This window comes from Staurois parvus, unplaced genomic scaffold, assembly GCF_062004578.1.
Source record: "Staurois parvus isolate SC_StPar_1 unplaced genomic scaffold, SC_StPar_1.0 ptg000652l, whole genome shotgun sequence".
In the NCBI taxonomy this organism is placed as follows: Eukaryota; Metazoa; Chordata; class Amphibia; order Anura; family Ranidae; genus Staurois; species Staurois parvus.
The window spans coordinates 3,319,091-3,337,436 of NW_028318448.1; the positions used below are offsets into that span (position 1 = coordinate 3,319,091).

The 18,346-nt window shown below is 41.2% G+C and overlaps 1 protein-coding gene across 1 annotated transcript in view; it reads right to left on the bottom strand.

Moving 5' to 3' along the window:
• The window catches only part of TINAG (tubulointerstitial nephritis antigen), a 113,092-nt gene extending 101,021 nt beyond the window's left edge, over positions 1-12,071 (bottom strand). The window contains exon 1 of the mRNA XM_089694144.1: positions 11,601-12,071. Coding sequence (XP_089550270.1) covers positions 11,601-11,985 — 385 coding nt within the window. The 5' untranslated portion in view covers positions 11,986-12,071. The remainder of the gene's footprint in view (positions 1-11,600) is intronic.
• Between the last annotated feature and the right edge of the window lie 6,275 nt (positions 12,072-18,346).

The following is an 18,346-nucleotide window of genomic DNA, read 5'->3' on the forward strand; positions in this document are numbered from 1 at the left end:
TTGATTGATGCCTTTTGGTGTTCTAGCTGCTACAGTGACTTTTAGCGCTCACTTATTTCTTTTTATATTTGCATTTATTATACCATTATCCAGTTGAGCAGCTTTTTAGTCTCATTTAATATTTATTTTTTCTAAACATGGCTGATGTATTTGAGGTTAAATCAATGAGAGCGGATATATCAGATGATGTATTTACCATTGATCCAGACACTCATGACCTAAAAGGTTTATTTGTCCATTTGCAGAATTTAACTTCATCTGAGATAAGAACCTTATGGGATATTTCCTTTTTAGAAAGATATATCAAAGAACAAATGGTGCCTCGGTCCCTGAGGTGGGAAGTATCCACTGAAACTGAGGACATTAACAGCACAGTTCTCCCTGGAACTACATTCTTTGTGTGTCCTGGAATCCCTTGCCCCGGGGTACTCAAGACAGTCAGGTGGATAAGGAGATTTTCATTTGGGGTCTGAGGAGATTCATTTAAGGGGACCAAGTACTTGCAAAGACTATGTGCTAATCTGTTGGAAGGGAAGTACCACTCCTGTAGGAGTAGAGAGCTAGGATCCGTTTGTTATTTTGTGATTCTTGCCATTTTTGTGTAAGAAGTTGTCCTCCAAGTTGTTCAGTTCCATTGGGCATCCCATGTACCTCTAGACTCCGACCAAATTGTTAACCCATAATAAAACAACAAAAACCAATCTCATAAATTGTTTACTGACTTTAGATGAAAGTGTGAAAAATGCATGTTGTGTGGCTGTGCAGAGCTTAGGGGAACCCAAGAACTCAGCAGCCCTCAAGAAGGTAGCGCTACACGAGGAATCAGTCGCTGTATGTGTAATCTGTGGTTCTGCTATTGAGCTCTGTATAGAACAAATCTTCTTTTCAGTTAAAGCCAGTGGCAGAGCTACCGGGGTCACAAACGTTCTGCCACCGCAGGGGGACTCCAAGATAGCCAAATAGTGCTTGAGTTAGGGCGGGCTCAAGGGCCAGGATGAGCACGTGAAGACATCTGTAGAAAAGAGTAGGATAGGCCAGCACATAGCCAGGCTCTGCACACACCAGCTGCTGATATTGCAAATCCTCCACATCTGCGGAGCCAACCAAGCCAATGTCTCCATTGCCGGTGCCATTTTGTTGAAGCCTACCTGCCATAGACTTTGAGTGATGTCTCCATTATCGGCACCATTTTTTTTAAGTCTGTACATATACACAGAGTGGAGTTGGTCCTCAATAATATGGTGCCCAAAGCCACAAATATTGGACAAATGTTACTTGTTTTGCTGAGTCTCACCAAACACCCAGGTCACTAGAGAGGATAAACTACACCAAACAGATGGGAGATATGAAGAGGGGGAGTGTGAGCACCGGGAGGAGAAGAGAAGAGTGTGATGGATCAAAGCCAAGGTCTGTCTGACTGAGCCTGCCCTGCACCTGAGCCATGAAGGAGATGAGATCAATGTGTTAGCTCCAGAGAAGTCACACAAAGTCTATGGGGGGGGGCACTGTGGTCACCAGAGTCCCTCCTTCACATTATCCCCTTCAAAGTCTGCAGGATTCCCACTTACAGTGAAAGGGGTAACTCTGCAGACCCTGATGTAAAGGAGAACTTTGTGGACCCTGATGTAAGCGGGGACTCCTCTGATGTAAAAGGGAGCGCTACAGACCATGATGTAAAGGGCAGATCATGGGGTCCCTTCATGGTATCTTGCACCAGGGCCCTGAAAGTTCTATTTATGCATCTGGTTAAAGTGAAACAGTGCCTAAACTGTGCATATTAAAGTATTGCATATTCTAAACAAGCAGTAAAAGCATTTTAAAACAAGCCTCTATTCCTCTTTGTCGCTATATGTATTGAGAAGAAATCTTCACAGTTCACAACAAAGATACTTAAATCACAGCTCTTCTCACCCTATTTAATATGGCATCAGAAAATTAACAGTCTGCCAGCCCTCTAATATAAGCAAAAAAGGTACTGTAAACTGTTAGAAATGGACTGAAACCCAACTTCAGAGACTTTGTTGTGATCTTTGAGGATGAATTACTTCACAATGCAAACAAATACAGAGGTCAATGTTGGCGTGTTTAAAAGCTATTTCATTTTAAACTTTTATTTAAACTACGTAAATACTTTAATGTCCACAGTCTGGGCACAGGTGCACTTTAAGGTAAGCCTCCTAAACTTGTGAAAATAAGTAAATATGAAAAATTGTACAATTTGTTTCTAGTCACAAGAAAAAAAATTAAAGAACACTTTACATTCTCTTTAGGGTGTTAAAGCTGAACTCCAGCAACCTTGCAAAAAGTCCAACAAGTTGCATGGCACTTCATGGAATTATCTCTATTATTTACATCTTACAGGTTTATAGACCTCTCAGAAGACAGCTATCGTTGAAGTTCTGGGTGTCCAAAGCTGGACCTTCTGATCTCGCCATCTTCAACAGTAGAGTCGATGTAGCTGCTATGTATGCCTGTTCCTCCCCTTCTTCTGCCCAATCACAGAAGACTTTGTATTATGTGAACACATTCAAAAATACAAAAGCTTCTGTAAATGGGCAGCAGAGGGGGGAGTGGGTATAGCTGTTCTCACAACCTGGAGTGTATCTTTAATAGTGCCATAAACTGGTCAGATGTATCTCCTTTCCGGACTGACCTCACTGACCGTTTTTTCCAGGACCTTAATCTCCCAACTTTGACTGATTCAGCTAAAGATTCTTTGCATTCTAGTTCAGACCCCCGTGATTTTCGTCCAATTTCTTTAATAAATGAAGATGTGAAGCTTCTAGGGAAGATTTTGAGTGTCTGTATAAACCAATATCTTCGGCAGTTGATACATAGAGACCAGGTGGGGTTTGTTCCAGGCTGGCAGGTGGGGGACAGGTGGGGGACAATGTGAGGAAAGTGATCCATCTGATACACATTTTGAATAGTTGGAAGATCCCTGGATTTCTTTTATCACTTGACAAAAGGCTTTTGACTCTCTGTCCTGGTGTAGAGATGTGCTGGTTGCTTTAAATATTAAACAGCAGTTGCAAAGCATTTTTTTTCTTTTCCCTCTTTGTGAGTGACAGACAGGGAAAGCAGGACTGTGCTCTGATTGGTTGTTGCTACAGCTGAGAAGGATCCACCCATAGCAGCACTGTTGCAGCTGAACTTACGATTGGCTGTGGAGGAAAGGAGAGAGAAAAAAGGAAGAAGAAGCACATGCAAGGGCTCCTGGTGTAAAGTCACAGAGTCTCACTCTCTGTGCTGCTGGAACCCATAAACTGGGCTGGACTGGGAGTGTGTAGCAGAGGAATTGTTGCAGGACGACAGTGTGCAAATCAAGGATTGTCCTGCCTGACACTCAGGATTACAGCCACTCAGGATTACACTCAAGTGCATGTGTCTCTCAAAGTCTGGAGCTGCTGAAAAAGAGAGGATTTCTACTGCTGTCTAATGCTATTTAGAGGACAATCCAGAAACAGTGAGTACTCTGTGATGAAAGGGGATTTTGATATTGCTGTATTTGCTGTTCATCTCTGGAGAATGGTCATGAGAAAGCCCAGAGTGACACAGATCTTGGAAAGCCCAAGCTGTTCAGAATTAATTATTCCTGCTGCTGATTGATAAGAGAACTCTGTCACTGTATACTACTGGTTTGTCTCCTCAAAACTTGTGCTGTGGCTGAAGAGTGTGTTTAGTTCCAAATCCCCACAGAAGCTTTCTGCTTTGAATATACTGAGCAAGTGTCAGTATATCAGGATTTCACCTTTATGGCAAAGATTTGTTGAAGTGTTGTTTTTCTTCTATTGCAATGTTCACTGGAAGATTCTGCTTAAAGGAGACTGTGCTATCCTGCTACCCCTGGATTACAAATACTCTCCCATGCAGAGAGTGAGCGCTCTTCCATTGATTAAACAGCCGCAACGTTGAAAGACTTTAAGTTTCATCCCACTGGCCAGTGGTTAGGTAGGACATTTCTGCTCTAGATACTACTGCTATAGCAAATGTCAATAAGCTGCTAAACCTCATTAACAGTTTTGGTTGCATGTTTCAATGTCACTCTCATATGTCAGCCTAATCAGTGTGATACTAGTCAGTTTTGGAGTCTTTGGCGAGTGAATTGTGACTTCTTACTGTGTTATGCAAAGTGGTATCTGTGTTTATGTACGTTACCTGTGTTAAATCAGCTAGTTCTTTTTCAGGGTTTGTCTTCTTCAATAAAGCCCATAAAAAATATTCTTAGAGTGTTGAAGTGTTCTGAGTATAATCGGAGGTGTCCCCAGATTCAGGTGGGAGCCGAACCTATATAACCCAAGGGTGTGCTACACTGGGATTCCCTGCGCTATGTTTTGCAACGATGGGGTTTTGGAGATCATATCTTATTTTGATTTGTGGCCCTTTATTCTTTCAAATCTGCCTGCTTGAAATATACAAATTTGCTGTCAGATCGTTTTCCAATACTACAAGGCACTAGGCAGGGTTGCCCTTTATCCCCTGTTTAATTTGTTTTAGCCCTTGAACCTCTAGCAATCAGATGATAATATTACTGGGATCCCTTATGACGGCCATCAATATAAAGTGAATCTTTTTGCAGACGATGTGCAAAAAACCTTGACAAATCCTCTGACTTCCTTGCAATACTTGCTTTCCCGTTTTTCCGCTATCTCCTGTCTGCAGATCAACCCACATAAAACAGCACTTAATGTTTCTCTATCTTCTTCTTTTGGTTCTACATCTCCAACAATATTTCTGTTGTCATTAGGCATCCTCTTCTATTGATTATTTGGGAATTAAACTAACCGCATCCTTTTCCTCCCTCTTCTCCTCTAACTACTACCCCCTTTTGCGTACTATTACTTCCCTTCTGCAGTCATGGCAGTTCCCTTCACTATCCTGGATTGATCGTATACATGCTTTAAAAATTACCATACTTCCTAAAATCCTCTAATTTTTTTTGCACGTTGCCTATTCCTGTCCCCTCCTTTTTTCTGCGTCTATTACAAAATATGATTCTTTCTTTTATTTGGGCCTTTAAGCGACCGAGGGTTTTGTGCTTTTCTATGTGTTCTCATAGACTTAAAGGGGGTTTAGGGGTTCCAAATATCGTTAAATATTACCAAGCGGCTCAGATAGCCCCACTTACCTTATTGTTTGCAATGTCGGATATCCCGCTTTGGACTCTTTTGGAATTATTATTATTATTATTATTATTATTATTATACAGTATTTATAAAGCGCCAATAGTTCGCTCAGCGCTGTACATTACAAAGGGGACAGAACATGTGACAGAACAATACCAATACAATGCAAAACATGAGGGGATCGAGGGCCCTGCTCTTTCAAGCTTACAATCTAGGAGGGAGGGGATGGTGGCACAGGAGGAGATAGCTGTGGGGGATGGAGTGGTAGGAAGAGTGGAGGAGGTCGGCAAGTTAGCAGGGGGCGGGGTAGGCTTCCCTGAAGAGATGGGTTTTCAGGGTGCGCCTAAAGGAGAGGAGAGTAGGTGATAATCTGATGGGTTGGGGCAGGGAGTTCCAGAGGATGGGTGACACCCTGGAGAAGTCCTGGAGGCGGGCATGGGAGGAGGAGACCAGGGAACTAGAGAGAAGGAGGTCTTGTGAGGAGCGGAGTGTGCGTGCTGGGCGGTACTTGGATATTAGGTCAGTGATGTAGTTCGGGGCAGTATGGTGGACAGCTTTGTATGTCAGCGTTAGGATTTTGAATTTGATCCGTTGCGCAATCGGAAGCCAGTGGAGGGATTGGCAGAGGGGGGTGGCGGAAACGGAGCGGTTGGAAAGGTGAATGAGTCTGGCAGCCGTATTCAGGATGGACTGAAGCGGGGATAGCCAGCGGCGAGGCAGGCCAGTGAGGAGGGAGTTGCAGTAGTCGAGTCGCGATATGATGAGGGAGTGGATGAGCTGTTTAGTGGTTTCTGGAGTTAGGAACGTGCGGATTTTGGCGATGTTGCGGAGGTGGAGTCTGCACGAGTTTGTTAAAGAGTGGACTTGGGGCTGGAAGGATAGGTTGGAGTCCAAAATAACACCAAGCGTAGTGGGGCAGAGTGTATGAGGGAGCCACAGTAGGGTCTTGACTTGGATCGGGACACAATTAGGGAGTTCAAATGCTAATGACCTATAAGGGAACTCAGAGGTCTGAATTTTATCGCTGCCTTCAGCTGCACCTTTGGGTATCTTCTCTTAGACGGACCTCTGAGTTCCCTTATAGGTCATTAGCATTTGAACTTCCTAATTGTGTCCCGATCCAAGTCAAGACCCTACTGTGGCTCCCTCATACACTCTGCCCCACTACGCTAAGCCCTCTCATGTTACATAATTGGAAGCTTTGGGACTCTATTAGGTCTTCAGGTGGCCTCATGTCTCCATACCTACTCCTAATGTCTTTGTTTAATGACCCTCTTTTCCCCCCTGGTCTGGTCCAGCTGGCTGCCTTTAAATGGTGGTCTGACCATGGTTTTACTCAAGTTTGCCATTTCCTTTCTTCGCGAACGTTCCCCTTTTGGGTTTCATTACAGGAAACGTATCAGGTCCCTCAAACTGAATTTTATCGCTGCCTTCAGCTGCACCTTTGGGTATCTTCTCTTAGACGGACCTCTGAGTTCCCTTATAGGTCATTAGCATTTGAACATCTCTGTCTGACGTCTCCGGGGTCCCCAGGCACTATCTCTCTTTTCTACTCTGAACTTAATTCTACTTCTTCTTCTTCTCTGTCTTATGTTTCAGGTTGGGAGGGGGACTTGGGAGCTAGCTGAATGGAGTAAAGTATGGCCAATTATATCCCATTGCTCTTTCAATATGGCGACTATGGAGGCTGCTTATAAAGCTTTATTGCGTTGGTATTGGGTGCCTGCTCGCATTGCATGTGCCAATCCCAACTTTTTGGACAGATGCTGTGGAATGCGTGGGGATGTACTTCACATTTGGTGGTCATGTTCTCATTGAGTTGGGTTCTGGTCCAGAGTTTTTGACCTACTACATTCCATTTTTCCATTCGGAAAGACGTGAAAGTGGCATTACTTCAGTGGACAGATATGGGTCTGTTTGCACAGCAGCAGAAGCCTGTGACTTTCGTCCTTATAGCCTCAAAACGGGTTATTGCCAAGGGTTGGAGATCACCCTCTGTTCCTTTCTGTAAGGTTAAGCCTACTCTGACCACTCTGATGTTACATGAAAAAATGACCAGTATTGTTGTTGATACTCGCACTAAATTCTTGAATATCTGGCGTCCTTGGTGGATATATGAGTTCCTCAGTCTATCTCCATTGGTTTTGGGGCTCTCTAGCTTCGTGGTTTTTTTCTGGGTTGTGGGAGAAAAACTCTTCTTTCTTCCTTCTTCTTGCTTTCTGATTGTCAATTTCTCTTCTCTTTTCTCTTTTTCGTTCTTTATATCTGTGAGATGGGGAAACAGCTCTCATTGTTTGAATACTGCTTGTGTGGAGTAAATTAAATGTTTTGACTGACATTCTGCAGTTTAGCCACAAGATGTCACTGATTTTCTAACACAGCCTCAGACTGCATAGAGATTTCTATATTCATGAAGAGGTGGAGTTTTCACACAGAGGAGAGAGAGAAGCCATGTTTTGGAGCATGGTGAATAAGGGGCCCTGTGAGCTGAGAATCTGATGACATCCAGGTGTGAAAGCGTCCCTCCGTAACCAGAGCTGCAGCTAAGTGAAGCTGATGAGATTGCTGCCAGGAAGCTGATGAGATTGCTGCTAGGAATGCTGATGAAATTGCTGCCAGGAAGGCTGATGAGAGCAGAGGAACTAAGCAACATATACGGCGAGACCGCATGCTTGTTGGAGAGACATTTGTTCTGTTCAGAGTCACCAGCGGATGAAAAGCAGACCTGGGTCGGTAAGATCGTGAACGCACCTCATTTCAGTGTTGGCGCCTTGAGACTGAGTCCAGGCCTATAGTTAGTTAGTTAGGGTCTCTGTGTCAGGCCACAAGTGTTGTTACTGATCATTGGAAGGACTCCACAACTTAAAGTGACATTTCACATTGTAGAGCTGATAAAATCCTACAAACTCAAGCCAGACTGGCGTTTTGCTCAGAAGGAATACTCAGGCACGTGCTACAGGACCAGTTATGGGAGAGGAAATACTGTAGATTTGTGTAAGATTGTAAGCTGTTGTGCTGCACCGCAGGCTAGCCCATACCATACACCCATACACTGATTCCTGCTCTTTTAGGGTAATAACAGGTAAGGTGTGGCAGCTTAGTTGTGCCCGCCAGTAGGTAAATTACTTCACTTTCTACCTTCATCCATCAGAAGGCGCTGTGCTGTGCAGCACAAGGGTCTCAGCCTTTGGGCTGGGTGTATGTAAATTTATTGTATGTTTCCAGCATTTGTGCTTGTGTTTATTTGCCACATCTAAGTAAAATTCTGTTGTGGCAAAAGCTGGTGTTGGGGTTGCTTTCCTCGTTCATGACTTCACTGTATCCTGGGGAGCCCACCCTGGGACACGGCTTACATATCCATGGCTACCTATTTCCTCTGGTTAACTGAAACGCTATTGTTAATTTTTTTGCTAGTACATAGTACACTGTTTAATCACTCAGGCATTGTTCCTGAACCATGAAAGCCACGTTAGAGCTTTGGCCTCTGGATGGCTCTATATTGCTAATAATGTTTTTCAAATGTTTGATCATTGCCTGTTTAATTACTCATCGGTTGTCTATTACATGGCACCCCTGCGTGGGCGATCAGCTGTTTATATTGTTTATATTGTTTTGACAAAGAAACAAAGAAGATGTAAATAATAGAGATAAGCCCAGGAGGTGTCATGTACCTCACTGGACATAACTAATGATGTGCCTGCACTTTTTATTAAGCAACTGTTTACTGCCTAAACTAGTTGTCAGAGGTTAATCTACACCTCTGTAGAATCATTTCACAATCTATAGCAAAGTTTATCTCCCAGTGTTATGACTGAATTAGATTACAGTGGGGAAAATAATTATTTAATCCCCTGCAGATTTTGTAAATTTGCCCAATTACAAAGAAATTAAGGGTCTATAATTTTTATCAAAGGCATATTTCAAATAATAGAGACAGAAAATCCAGAAAAAACACGATACAAATGTTCTAAACTGAGTTGCAGTTCAGTGAGTAAAATAAGTATTTGATCCCCTACCAACCATCAATAATTCTGGCTCCCACAGACTGGCCATGGGCTCATGTGGTACACAAATTAGTCCTGTCAATTTACGAAGGTGCTCCTAGCAACAACTCATTATGTGTATAAAAGACACCTGCCCACAGAATCTCTTTGTCAGCACCTGTGGTAGTGAGCTCTCTGATCCACAACTTGGGGTTCCCCAGGGTGCGGAGTCTAAGCCCCAGCCTGCTTGTTCACAAGGGCCCCTGATGGTGGGGATGGACTTGGAGCAGGCTGGGACCAGGTCGTGGCCCCCAGGTACACCCAGCTGAGGTAGAGGAGACCGCTAGCAGGAGCAGGGTACAATGGGAGTAGACACAGGGAAATCCAGTAGGCAAGCCAAGGTTAGGACAGGTGGCAAACAAGCAAGGTCAGGAACGAAGCTGGGGTTGGTACACAGATAGACTTAATAGGATTCACACGTAAAACACGTGGGAGCTCCGACAACAGACGTTGCTCAGGCAAAGTGAGACAGACTGAGCATGTCTTAAATAGACAAGCCAGCTAGAAGGCGGGCCAAGAAGTGATGGAAGGGAAGGGCATAAAGCCAGAGGATAGCAGATGACGCCCACAGGTGAGCACAGACAACACACATGTGAAGGAAACAGGAACAGCAAGGAGGTAAGACTAAACAAACAAGAGGCTGCAGGCTAACTTTTGACACTCTTTCTTCCACCTCACCATGATGGGCAACACCAAAGAGCTGTTAAAGGACATCAGGGACAAGACTGTAAACTTGCACAAGGCTGGAATGGGCTACAAAACCATCAGCAAGAAGCTTGGTGAGAAGGAAACAACTATTGGAGTGATTATTTTCAAATAGAAGAAATACAAAATAACCATTAATCGCCCTCGGTCTGGAGCTCCATGCAAGATTTCGCCTCATAGTGACTTGATCATAAGAAAAGTGAGAGATCAGCCCATAACTACACAGGAGATGCTTGTGAATGTTCTCAAAGCAGTTGGGACCACAGTCACTAAACAAACCTATGGTAGCACAATACGCTGCCATGGATTGAAATCAGGGTCCCCCTCCTCAAGAAGGCATATGTACAGGCAAGTCTGAAGTTTGCCAATGAACATCTAAATTATTCAGAGAAGGATTGGGAGAAAGTGCTGTGGTCAGATGAGACCAAAATTGAGCTCTTTGGCTTTAACTCGACTTGCCTTGTTTGGAGGAAGAACACCTTCCCTACAGTCAAGCTGGGGCTGTTTCTCTGCTAAAGGTACAGGCCAACTTTGCCGCATTGAGGGGCCAACGGACGGGACATGTATTGCAAAATCTTGAATAAGAGCCTTCTTCCCTCAGCCAGAACACTGAAGTTGGGTCGTGGATTGGTCTTCCAGCATGACAATGATCCAACATATACCACCAAGGCAACAAAGGAGTGGATCAAGAAGAAGTACATTAAGGAGTGGCCTAGCCAGTCTCCAGACCTTAATCCTATAGAAAATTTATGGAGGGAGCTCAAACTTTGAGTTGCCAAGGAACAGCCAAGAAACCTTAAAATTTAGAGAAGATCTGTAGAGAATAGTGAACCAAAATCCCTCCTGAGATGTGTACAAGCCTGGTAACAAACTACAAGAAATGTTTTACCTCTGTGCTTGCCAACAAGGGTTCCTCCACCGAGTACTAAGTCATGTTTTGCTTGGGGATCAAATGCTTATTGAACTGCAACTCAATTTATAACATTTGTATCATGTTTTTTTTCTGGAATTTTGGTTGATATTCTGTCTCCATCGCTTAAAATACACCTATGATAAAAGTTCTAGACCCATCATTTCTTTGTAAGTGGGCAAACATCTGCAGGGGATCAAATAATTATTTTCCCTACTGTATATGTACCAGAGCCTGCAATCATTATGTTACAGTCAAAGTGAATGTGGGGACCAATATTTAATACTTAAAAGTAATGAGATGTAAAATATCCCACCAGAAATGGAACAGCATATTGCTAGGAATATACATATAATGGGCATCACTGGGACATATTTGTAAAGATTTAGCATCCTATGAGGTAGCCATGATAGTATATATGCAGGCAATTTCTATATCTGGCATATAACTCTTCTATGAAATGCACAATAAAATATAACATATATGTTTAGTCTATACAGAAAAAATGTAATGGTCGGATTTATTCATGCATTATGTGTAACTCCTGCATTAGTAACTAAACTACAGAATGACAATGATAAATTTAAACATTCAGTCTTTGGAGTCTCATGTGTGATTGAAATGGCATGTTCTGTTTCCATGTCTTGAGTTTTCATCTGTCTGCTTTCTTTTTGTCATATAACAGTCTTTGACCTTAACTGATTTTATTCCAATTTAGTCATTCCTGAATCTAAGAGTAAACCATACTATCAGATTGACAGTTCATTTTGCAGACAACATTCAATAATAATTGTGTTAGCAAAATAATTTCCTTACCAGGTTTATCAGCAAAGTCGAGGGTCGCAGTAAATTGAGCCTTTGTTGTCGTAGTCTTCTCTAGATTTTGTCCAGCGCAAACTGTCCAAAAATCTGGGCAGCAATCTATGTGTCCCAGTGCCTCCTGGTCACAAAATGTGTCACAATAACACGTTGCATTTTTACTGATGTAATATGCATTGCAGTCATCATTTCTGCTGTCACAACAGCCATATTTCCTACAATAACTTTCAATGTCCAGTGATCTTTTGGCTCTGGTGCTCCTAAAAAAGCTGCTATCTTCTGCAGAATACAACTTTACTAATATGTGTCTCCCACAAACAAATCTGTTCAAATAAAAGATAATAAGTAATAAGCACCAGAGTGTTAGATACAGAGAGCCCATTTTCAGCTAAAAAATAGATAATCTCACTGTGAAGTGGAAGGTAAATGAACATAGCATAGAATCATATTGAATTCAGTGAACTTTGCTAGGTGATTTTGATTAACAATTAACTCGTGTTATCAAGTCACCAGCTTCAAAATGTGCAAAAGCTATTAAAATGTCCAGCAAACTTATATGGCTCAATAACTTCTCTCAAGTAGACTTTGAACCACACATTCTCAATGCAAATACCTTTTTGTGCTTAGTTACCTACTGTTGGCAATAGAAGATCCAAATGATCTTTGAATTTACACTAAGCAGAAAGGTAGCCTGTCAATATTGTCTAACACGTCCATCTTTATTAACCACTTACCTCCAGAAGATTTACCCCTCTTAATGACCAGGCAATTTTTTGCTATTAGGTACTGCGTTATTTCAACTGGTAACTGCGCGGTCATGCAATGCTGTACCCAAACTAAATTTATTTCCTTTTTTCTCACAAATAGAGCTTTCTTTTGGTGGTATTTGATCACCAATGGGTTTTTTTTGTGATATAAATGAAAAACGACTGAAAATGTTGAAAAAACCCCAATTTTTTTTTTATTATAAAAATATATAGTGAACTCAGTTAGTCATACATTTAGGCCAATATGTATTCTGTTACATGTATTTGGTAAAAAAAAAAAAAACAGTACATGAATATTAATGGCTTTGTGTGAAAGTTATAGCTTCTTCAAACTGTGGTATGTATATTGGAATTTACACAGCTTTTACTTTCTGACCTCAATTCTTCAGGTGCTAAAATACCAGGGCAGCACAAAAAAAACCCAAATGTCCCTTTTTTGGACAGTAGACACCCAAATAAATTTGCTGAGAGGCATGTTGAGTCCGTGGAGCATTTTATTTTTTGCCACACATTTTTGGAAAATTAAAAAAAAACTTTTAAACAAAATTGTCAGTTAAATATGTTGCTCACGCATGCCATGGCTGTATGTGAAATAACACCCCAAAACACATTCTGCTACTTTTCCTGAGTATGGGGATACCACATGTGAGAGACGTTTTGGCAGCCTATCCACATACAGGCCCCCAAAATCCAATGACCACCTCCAGGCTTTCAAAGGGCATATTTCCTCATATCACTTCCTCACTATCTATCACAGTTTTGGAGGCCCTGAAATGGCAAAATAGTGCAAACACCCCCTATTGATTCATTTTTGGAAAGGAGACATGGTGGAGGAATAACACACCAAAACACATTCTGCTACTTCTCCCGAGCATGGGGATACCACATGTGAGAGACTTTTTGGCAGCCTAGCCACATACAGGCCCCCAAAATCCAATGACCAGCTCCAGGCTTTCAAAGGGCATATTTCCTCACATCACTTCCTCACTACCTATCACAGTTTTGTAGGCCCTGAAATGCCAGTGGACACAGCAGATGTGAGGGGGTAGGGTTGCACGCCTGCTCAGGCACGTAGCGCCCACCTGTGTTGACAAAAGACCAGTGACGTAAGGGCACGTCGCTGGTTCTGTAGCTGCCACCCAGTGGTGGGCGGCCCGAAAGTAGTTAAAATTGTTAGTCCTACACCACAAGTAACCCAACAGTGCATTAAAAGGTGCTCTCCATTTACATGTAGAATATATTCATTATTGAATTTGGGTTTTATCAATTTGAATAGATTAGTTTAGAGTTAAGTGTAAATGTTTACATTGTAATTTCTGTGCTTGAAAAAATTTATCAATGTAAATTTATAATTGCTGGTTCATTAGTTTGGCTGGGGATCAGGCACTCTGGTAAGAGCCAGAAAGGGACAATGTGCATAAAAGTATTTGTGTGGTGGTGTGAACTGTTGTGTTTTAGGCCATTTTACATATGTCTCATGCGTTACTGCATGCACTCTAATGTGTCTATAGTGTTTTAACCTGCATTGCTTGAAAGTGATTTTAAGCCTTTACATTTTTTAACTACTTCAATACCAGACACCTTCATCCCCTTTCTGCCCAGTTCAATTTTCAGATTTCTGCACTATCAAAGTTTGAATGTCAATTGATCAGTCATGCAACACTGTTAGAATTTTTTGAGACAGATAGAGCTTTCATTTAGTGATATTTAATCACCACTTTGTATGTTTTTGCTATTTAAACACATACAGAAAAAAAAATACATAAAATGTTTAAAAAAAATGTTTTTTTCTTTGTTTCTGTTACAACATTTTGCAAACAAATAGCATTCCTTCATATATTTTGACCAAAATACATTTCCATGCTAAAAATAACTCAAATCAGTGTATAATATTTAGTCCATGTGAAATTTAGAGTCTACAAACTATGGTGTGTGTGTGTGTGTGTTATATATATATATATACAGTGTATATTTCTAGAGGTCCTAAAATGCCAGAACAATACAAATACTCCCTCAATGACCCATTTTTGGAAAGCAGACACTCCCAATGTATTTATTAAGAGGCATGGTGTGTTTTTTAATGTTGTAATTTTTGTCACAATTGTTTAGAAAATGAAGAAAATAAAGTTGTTTTTTTTTCTCAATTTTTGTTTACATACTGTCACCAGAGCAGTGCAGAGTCATCATTTGACTGGTGTGGCGGTGATCAGGTATAGTGACTGGTGACAGTGGGGTCTATTTACTAAAGCTGGTTCACTCAGAATCTTGTGCACCTGTGCATGGTAGCCAATCGGCTTCTAACCTCAGCTAGTTTAATTAAGCTTTAGCAGAAAAAAACCTGTAAGCTGATTGGTTTCTATGCAGAAGTGCATGAGATTCTGAGTGAACCAGCTTTAGTAAATAAACCCCAGTATGTTAAAAAAAATTATCATTTTTTTAACATTTTTTTTTTTTTACAATTTTTTACATTTGTGACCAGAGTAGGGCAGGATTTTTTAATCTATGATTGCTTATAACAATGATAATCACTGTTATAAACAATCATTTTTATGAATGGCATCCATTCATGTGCCATTGTGTACTACTGTGATAGCTGTGTTTGGCCAGTTATTACATGGTACAGGTGCACTCTGATTGGTCTTGTCTATACCATATAATCACTGTGACCAATCACAGAAATCTAAATAATGCATAATGAATGGCTATGAATGAAAGCCATTTATTGCGTACATTTGACAGGTGGGTGCCATGATTGGTCTCAGCGATCACATGGTACTGGGACTTGCCTTGCACAGTGAACACTGTGGACAAAGTTGGTAACAGATCGAGCCACAGTGCAGCCTTTAGAGCACGTAGGATTATAAAGCACCCTCTCAGCTGTCATTTGGCTATAGGCCAGATGAGAGGTAGTTAAATAGCAAACATTTTATACTTGTGTAGACAGCTACAGGGGCTACTGACTAGTGGAGAATAAAGGACAATTATAATGCACAACAGACTGATTGTTTCCCCTCTTATGACACTTTTGATATCATTTCAAGCCTCTAGAGATTTACAGCTAGCATCTACGAGGAGTCAAGCAGGCTCTGAACCATAAATCCCAATGTTTTGAGTCAACAGGGAATTCTGGGGAAAGATTATGCTTTCCGTAATAAAATCATCTTCATGCATGACAATGCACCATCTCATGCTGCAAAGAATACCTCTGCATCAATGGCTGCTATGGGGATAAAATGAGAGAAAGTCATGGTGTGGCCTCCTTCTTCCCCTAACCTCAATACTATTGAGAACCTTTGGAGCATCCTCAAGCAAAAGATCTGAGGGTGGATGCAAGACTTGTGAAGCTGCTATCAAATAAGGGGTCCTATGTTACAATGTAACGTGACCTGTTAAAATGTTTAAAAAGTTAAAATGTTGTTAAAAGTTTGATTGAAATAGCTTTTGATTTCAGTAAATATGCTGCAAACACAACAAATGACAATTTTCAGTTCTTTACAACCTATAAAGTGTTTTGAAACTTACTGTGTGTAATAATTTGGAACAGTGCAGTGGAAGTTTTGTATGTTTAAAAAAAATACTGTTATCATTAGGAGGTTTGTTCAATAAAATTTGAATTGTACTCTTAATAGCTGATAATATGAGAATTATGCTGACTGTTATTTTACATCAATTATTTAGGTAAATTAAAAATAATTTTGCATAATAATTTGGAATACGGTGTAAATGTAACAGTAGAGAACATGGGCATATGATGAATCGGGTCTGTGGACCAATATGACCGCAATTCATTCTTTTTTTGTAATGCCCCTGTTGAGGGTTAGGCCCAAAAAAGTTTCAAATTCAGAAACCATGATAGGTTTCCATGCAAATTCTCTGATAAGAGCTGAATTTGGGTGGGGGGTGATGTATTGTGCATATAAATTGCTTTGGCCCACAATCAATTGGTAAAATCTTCCATGAAAAACAGCAGAGGGGCTAAACGTTAGTGCTGGCAGCAAACGAGGCTGATCCTGCTAAAACTGCCTTTTTGGGGACAATATACTTAGGAGACACCATTATAGTTCTGTTCATGATCATTATATTAATCTACACAAACTGTATACTAGTAAGGGGGTGATCAGCGACCTGTAGCGTGAGTGTGATAGTGTGCGGGCAATCTAATACTAGATGACCCTGGCTGTAAGGGGAGCTTACAGACCAGGACTCTATCTGATGTCGCTGGTGGCAGTAATACAGTGATCAGTGAAAAATTCTATATACTGACACTGTACTGCACTAATCTAACACGTGCGTATAAAATGTAGTGCTTTTAGTCAGTGTGGTGTTCTCTCTTCTCTTCCTAGACTGACAGGGTGGCAGCGCTGAGTGCACTCGCAAAAGGGTATGTCGCTTTGCCCAGCACTGTCACTCACCCGCACATTGCGAGTGGGTAGTTGGCAAGTAGTTAAAAAAAAAGCCCTAAAAAACGTTTTTAAAAATTCTCAACATTTTATATTTATTTATTTTTTTTAACAGTATTATTATTTTTTTACAATTTTTCTAAAATACTTTGATCAGAATAGGGCAAAGTTACCATAGTAACACTGTACTACTCTGGGGGGGGGGGAAGGGGGGGTGAACAGGGTTTCTTTTTTTACACATTGGATTGCAGGATAAACATTAATGCTCTAAAATGCAATGCTTGCTTTGAACTGTCATGAAATGAAAATACAGCTCCAGCTGATCACATGGTACAGGGTGCTGTGATTGGCCAATGTACCATGTGAGAGCTGTGGGCCAATCACAGCTCACAAGGAGGATAAGCAAAGCTGTTATGAATCAGCTTTGCTAGCATTGTGATCATCATCATGGGGATCTTCATTCCACTGTGTCCAGCGCAAATGCATGGTGGGGGGCGCTTTGCCCCCTTGTGATACTACAGGCAGAGCGGTGTACTGATACTTTGTTTTGCCTGTAGCTGCCAGCCGTCCACAGTAAAAGTTCTGTGGACAGGCAGCAAGTGGTTAATGATCAAAATCTCTGAGTAAACAGTGAGCTAGTGGCAGGAAAAAGGCACATAGATCTTACATATTGTTATAACAAAACAACCCCAACATTTAGACCTAAGCAGTATTTATGCAGGTGAACATATTTTGTAAAAGTCAATACAGCATTAAAGAAAAGAGGGCACATTTATATATTTAGTGCAGAGACATTTGCCACATATTTGGCTGTCATATGCACCATCGGTATGTACACCGATGGTGCATATGACAGGATAACTTATCCTGGACAGTGAGGACCCCAAAATGTCTGGGCCTGTCATCACTGACTTGGTTTGTTTGGTTGAGATGGTTTTTTCTAGAAGCCCTACCAGAGCATCTCTCAAAGCTGAAGGACATGAAGGCTGGTATTACCATAGCATAGAGCATCATACCTGGGGTACCATCCCTTATGTGCTTGTTGCAAGGAGGTGGTGCCCTAACAAAACTGCACATTTGCTTTTGAAAAATAGTTGTTAATGAAATTTTGAAAGTCCCCTGCTCACTGGCAAGCATGAGATGAAATGCGACAACCTCCACCTCCTGTCCTTGGATCCCCTATATAAAGAAGACATTGGTATGTGAGCTAGGTCCAGCCAGGGATCACGCAACAAAAAGTGATGTGACTTCCTAGTTGGAAGTGACGCAAAACCACTTCATCCAAAAAGTTGATTACATTGATTGTCATATGTCATATATTGTCATATCAGAATATAAATACTTTAGTGTGCATGATGTGGGAAGAGGTTCACTATAAGGTTAGGAGATAGAGCATGTAGGTTCTTTTATTTCACTTTTTATGTTAAATCTCCATGAAAAAACTCAGAATTGTGCTACTGAAACCAAAAATATTTCTTTTTTTTATAGCCATAAATTGTGCTTCACTTCTGACTGGCTGGCTGAATGACACAATTGTTGCGGCAGTAGTTTTTTATGATAGCGTAGATTTACCCAC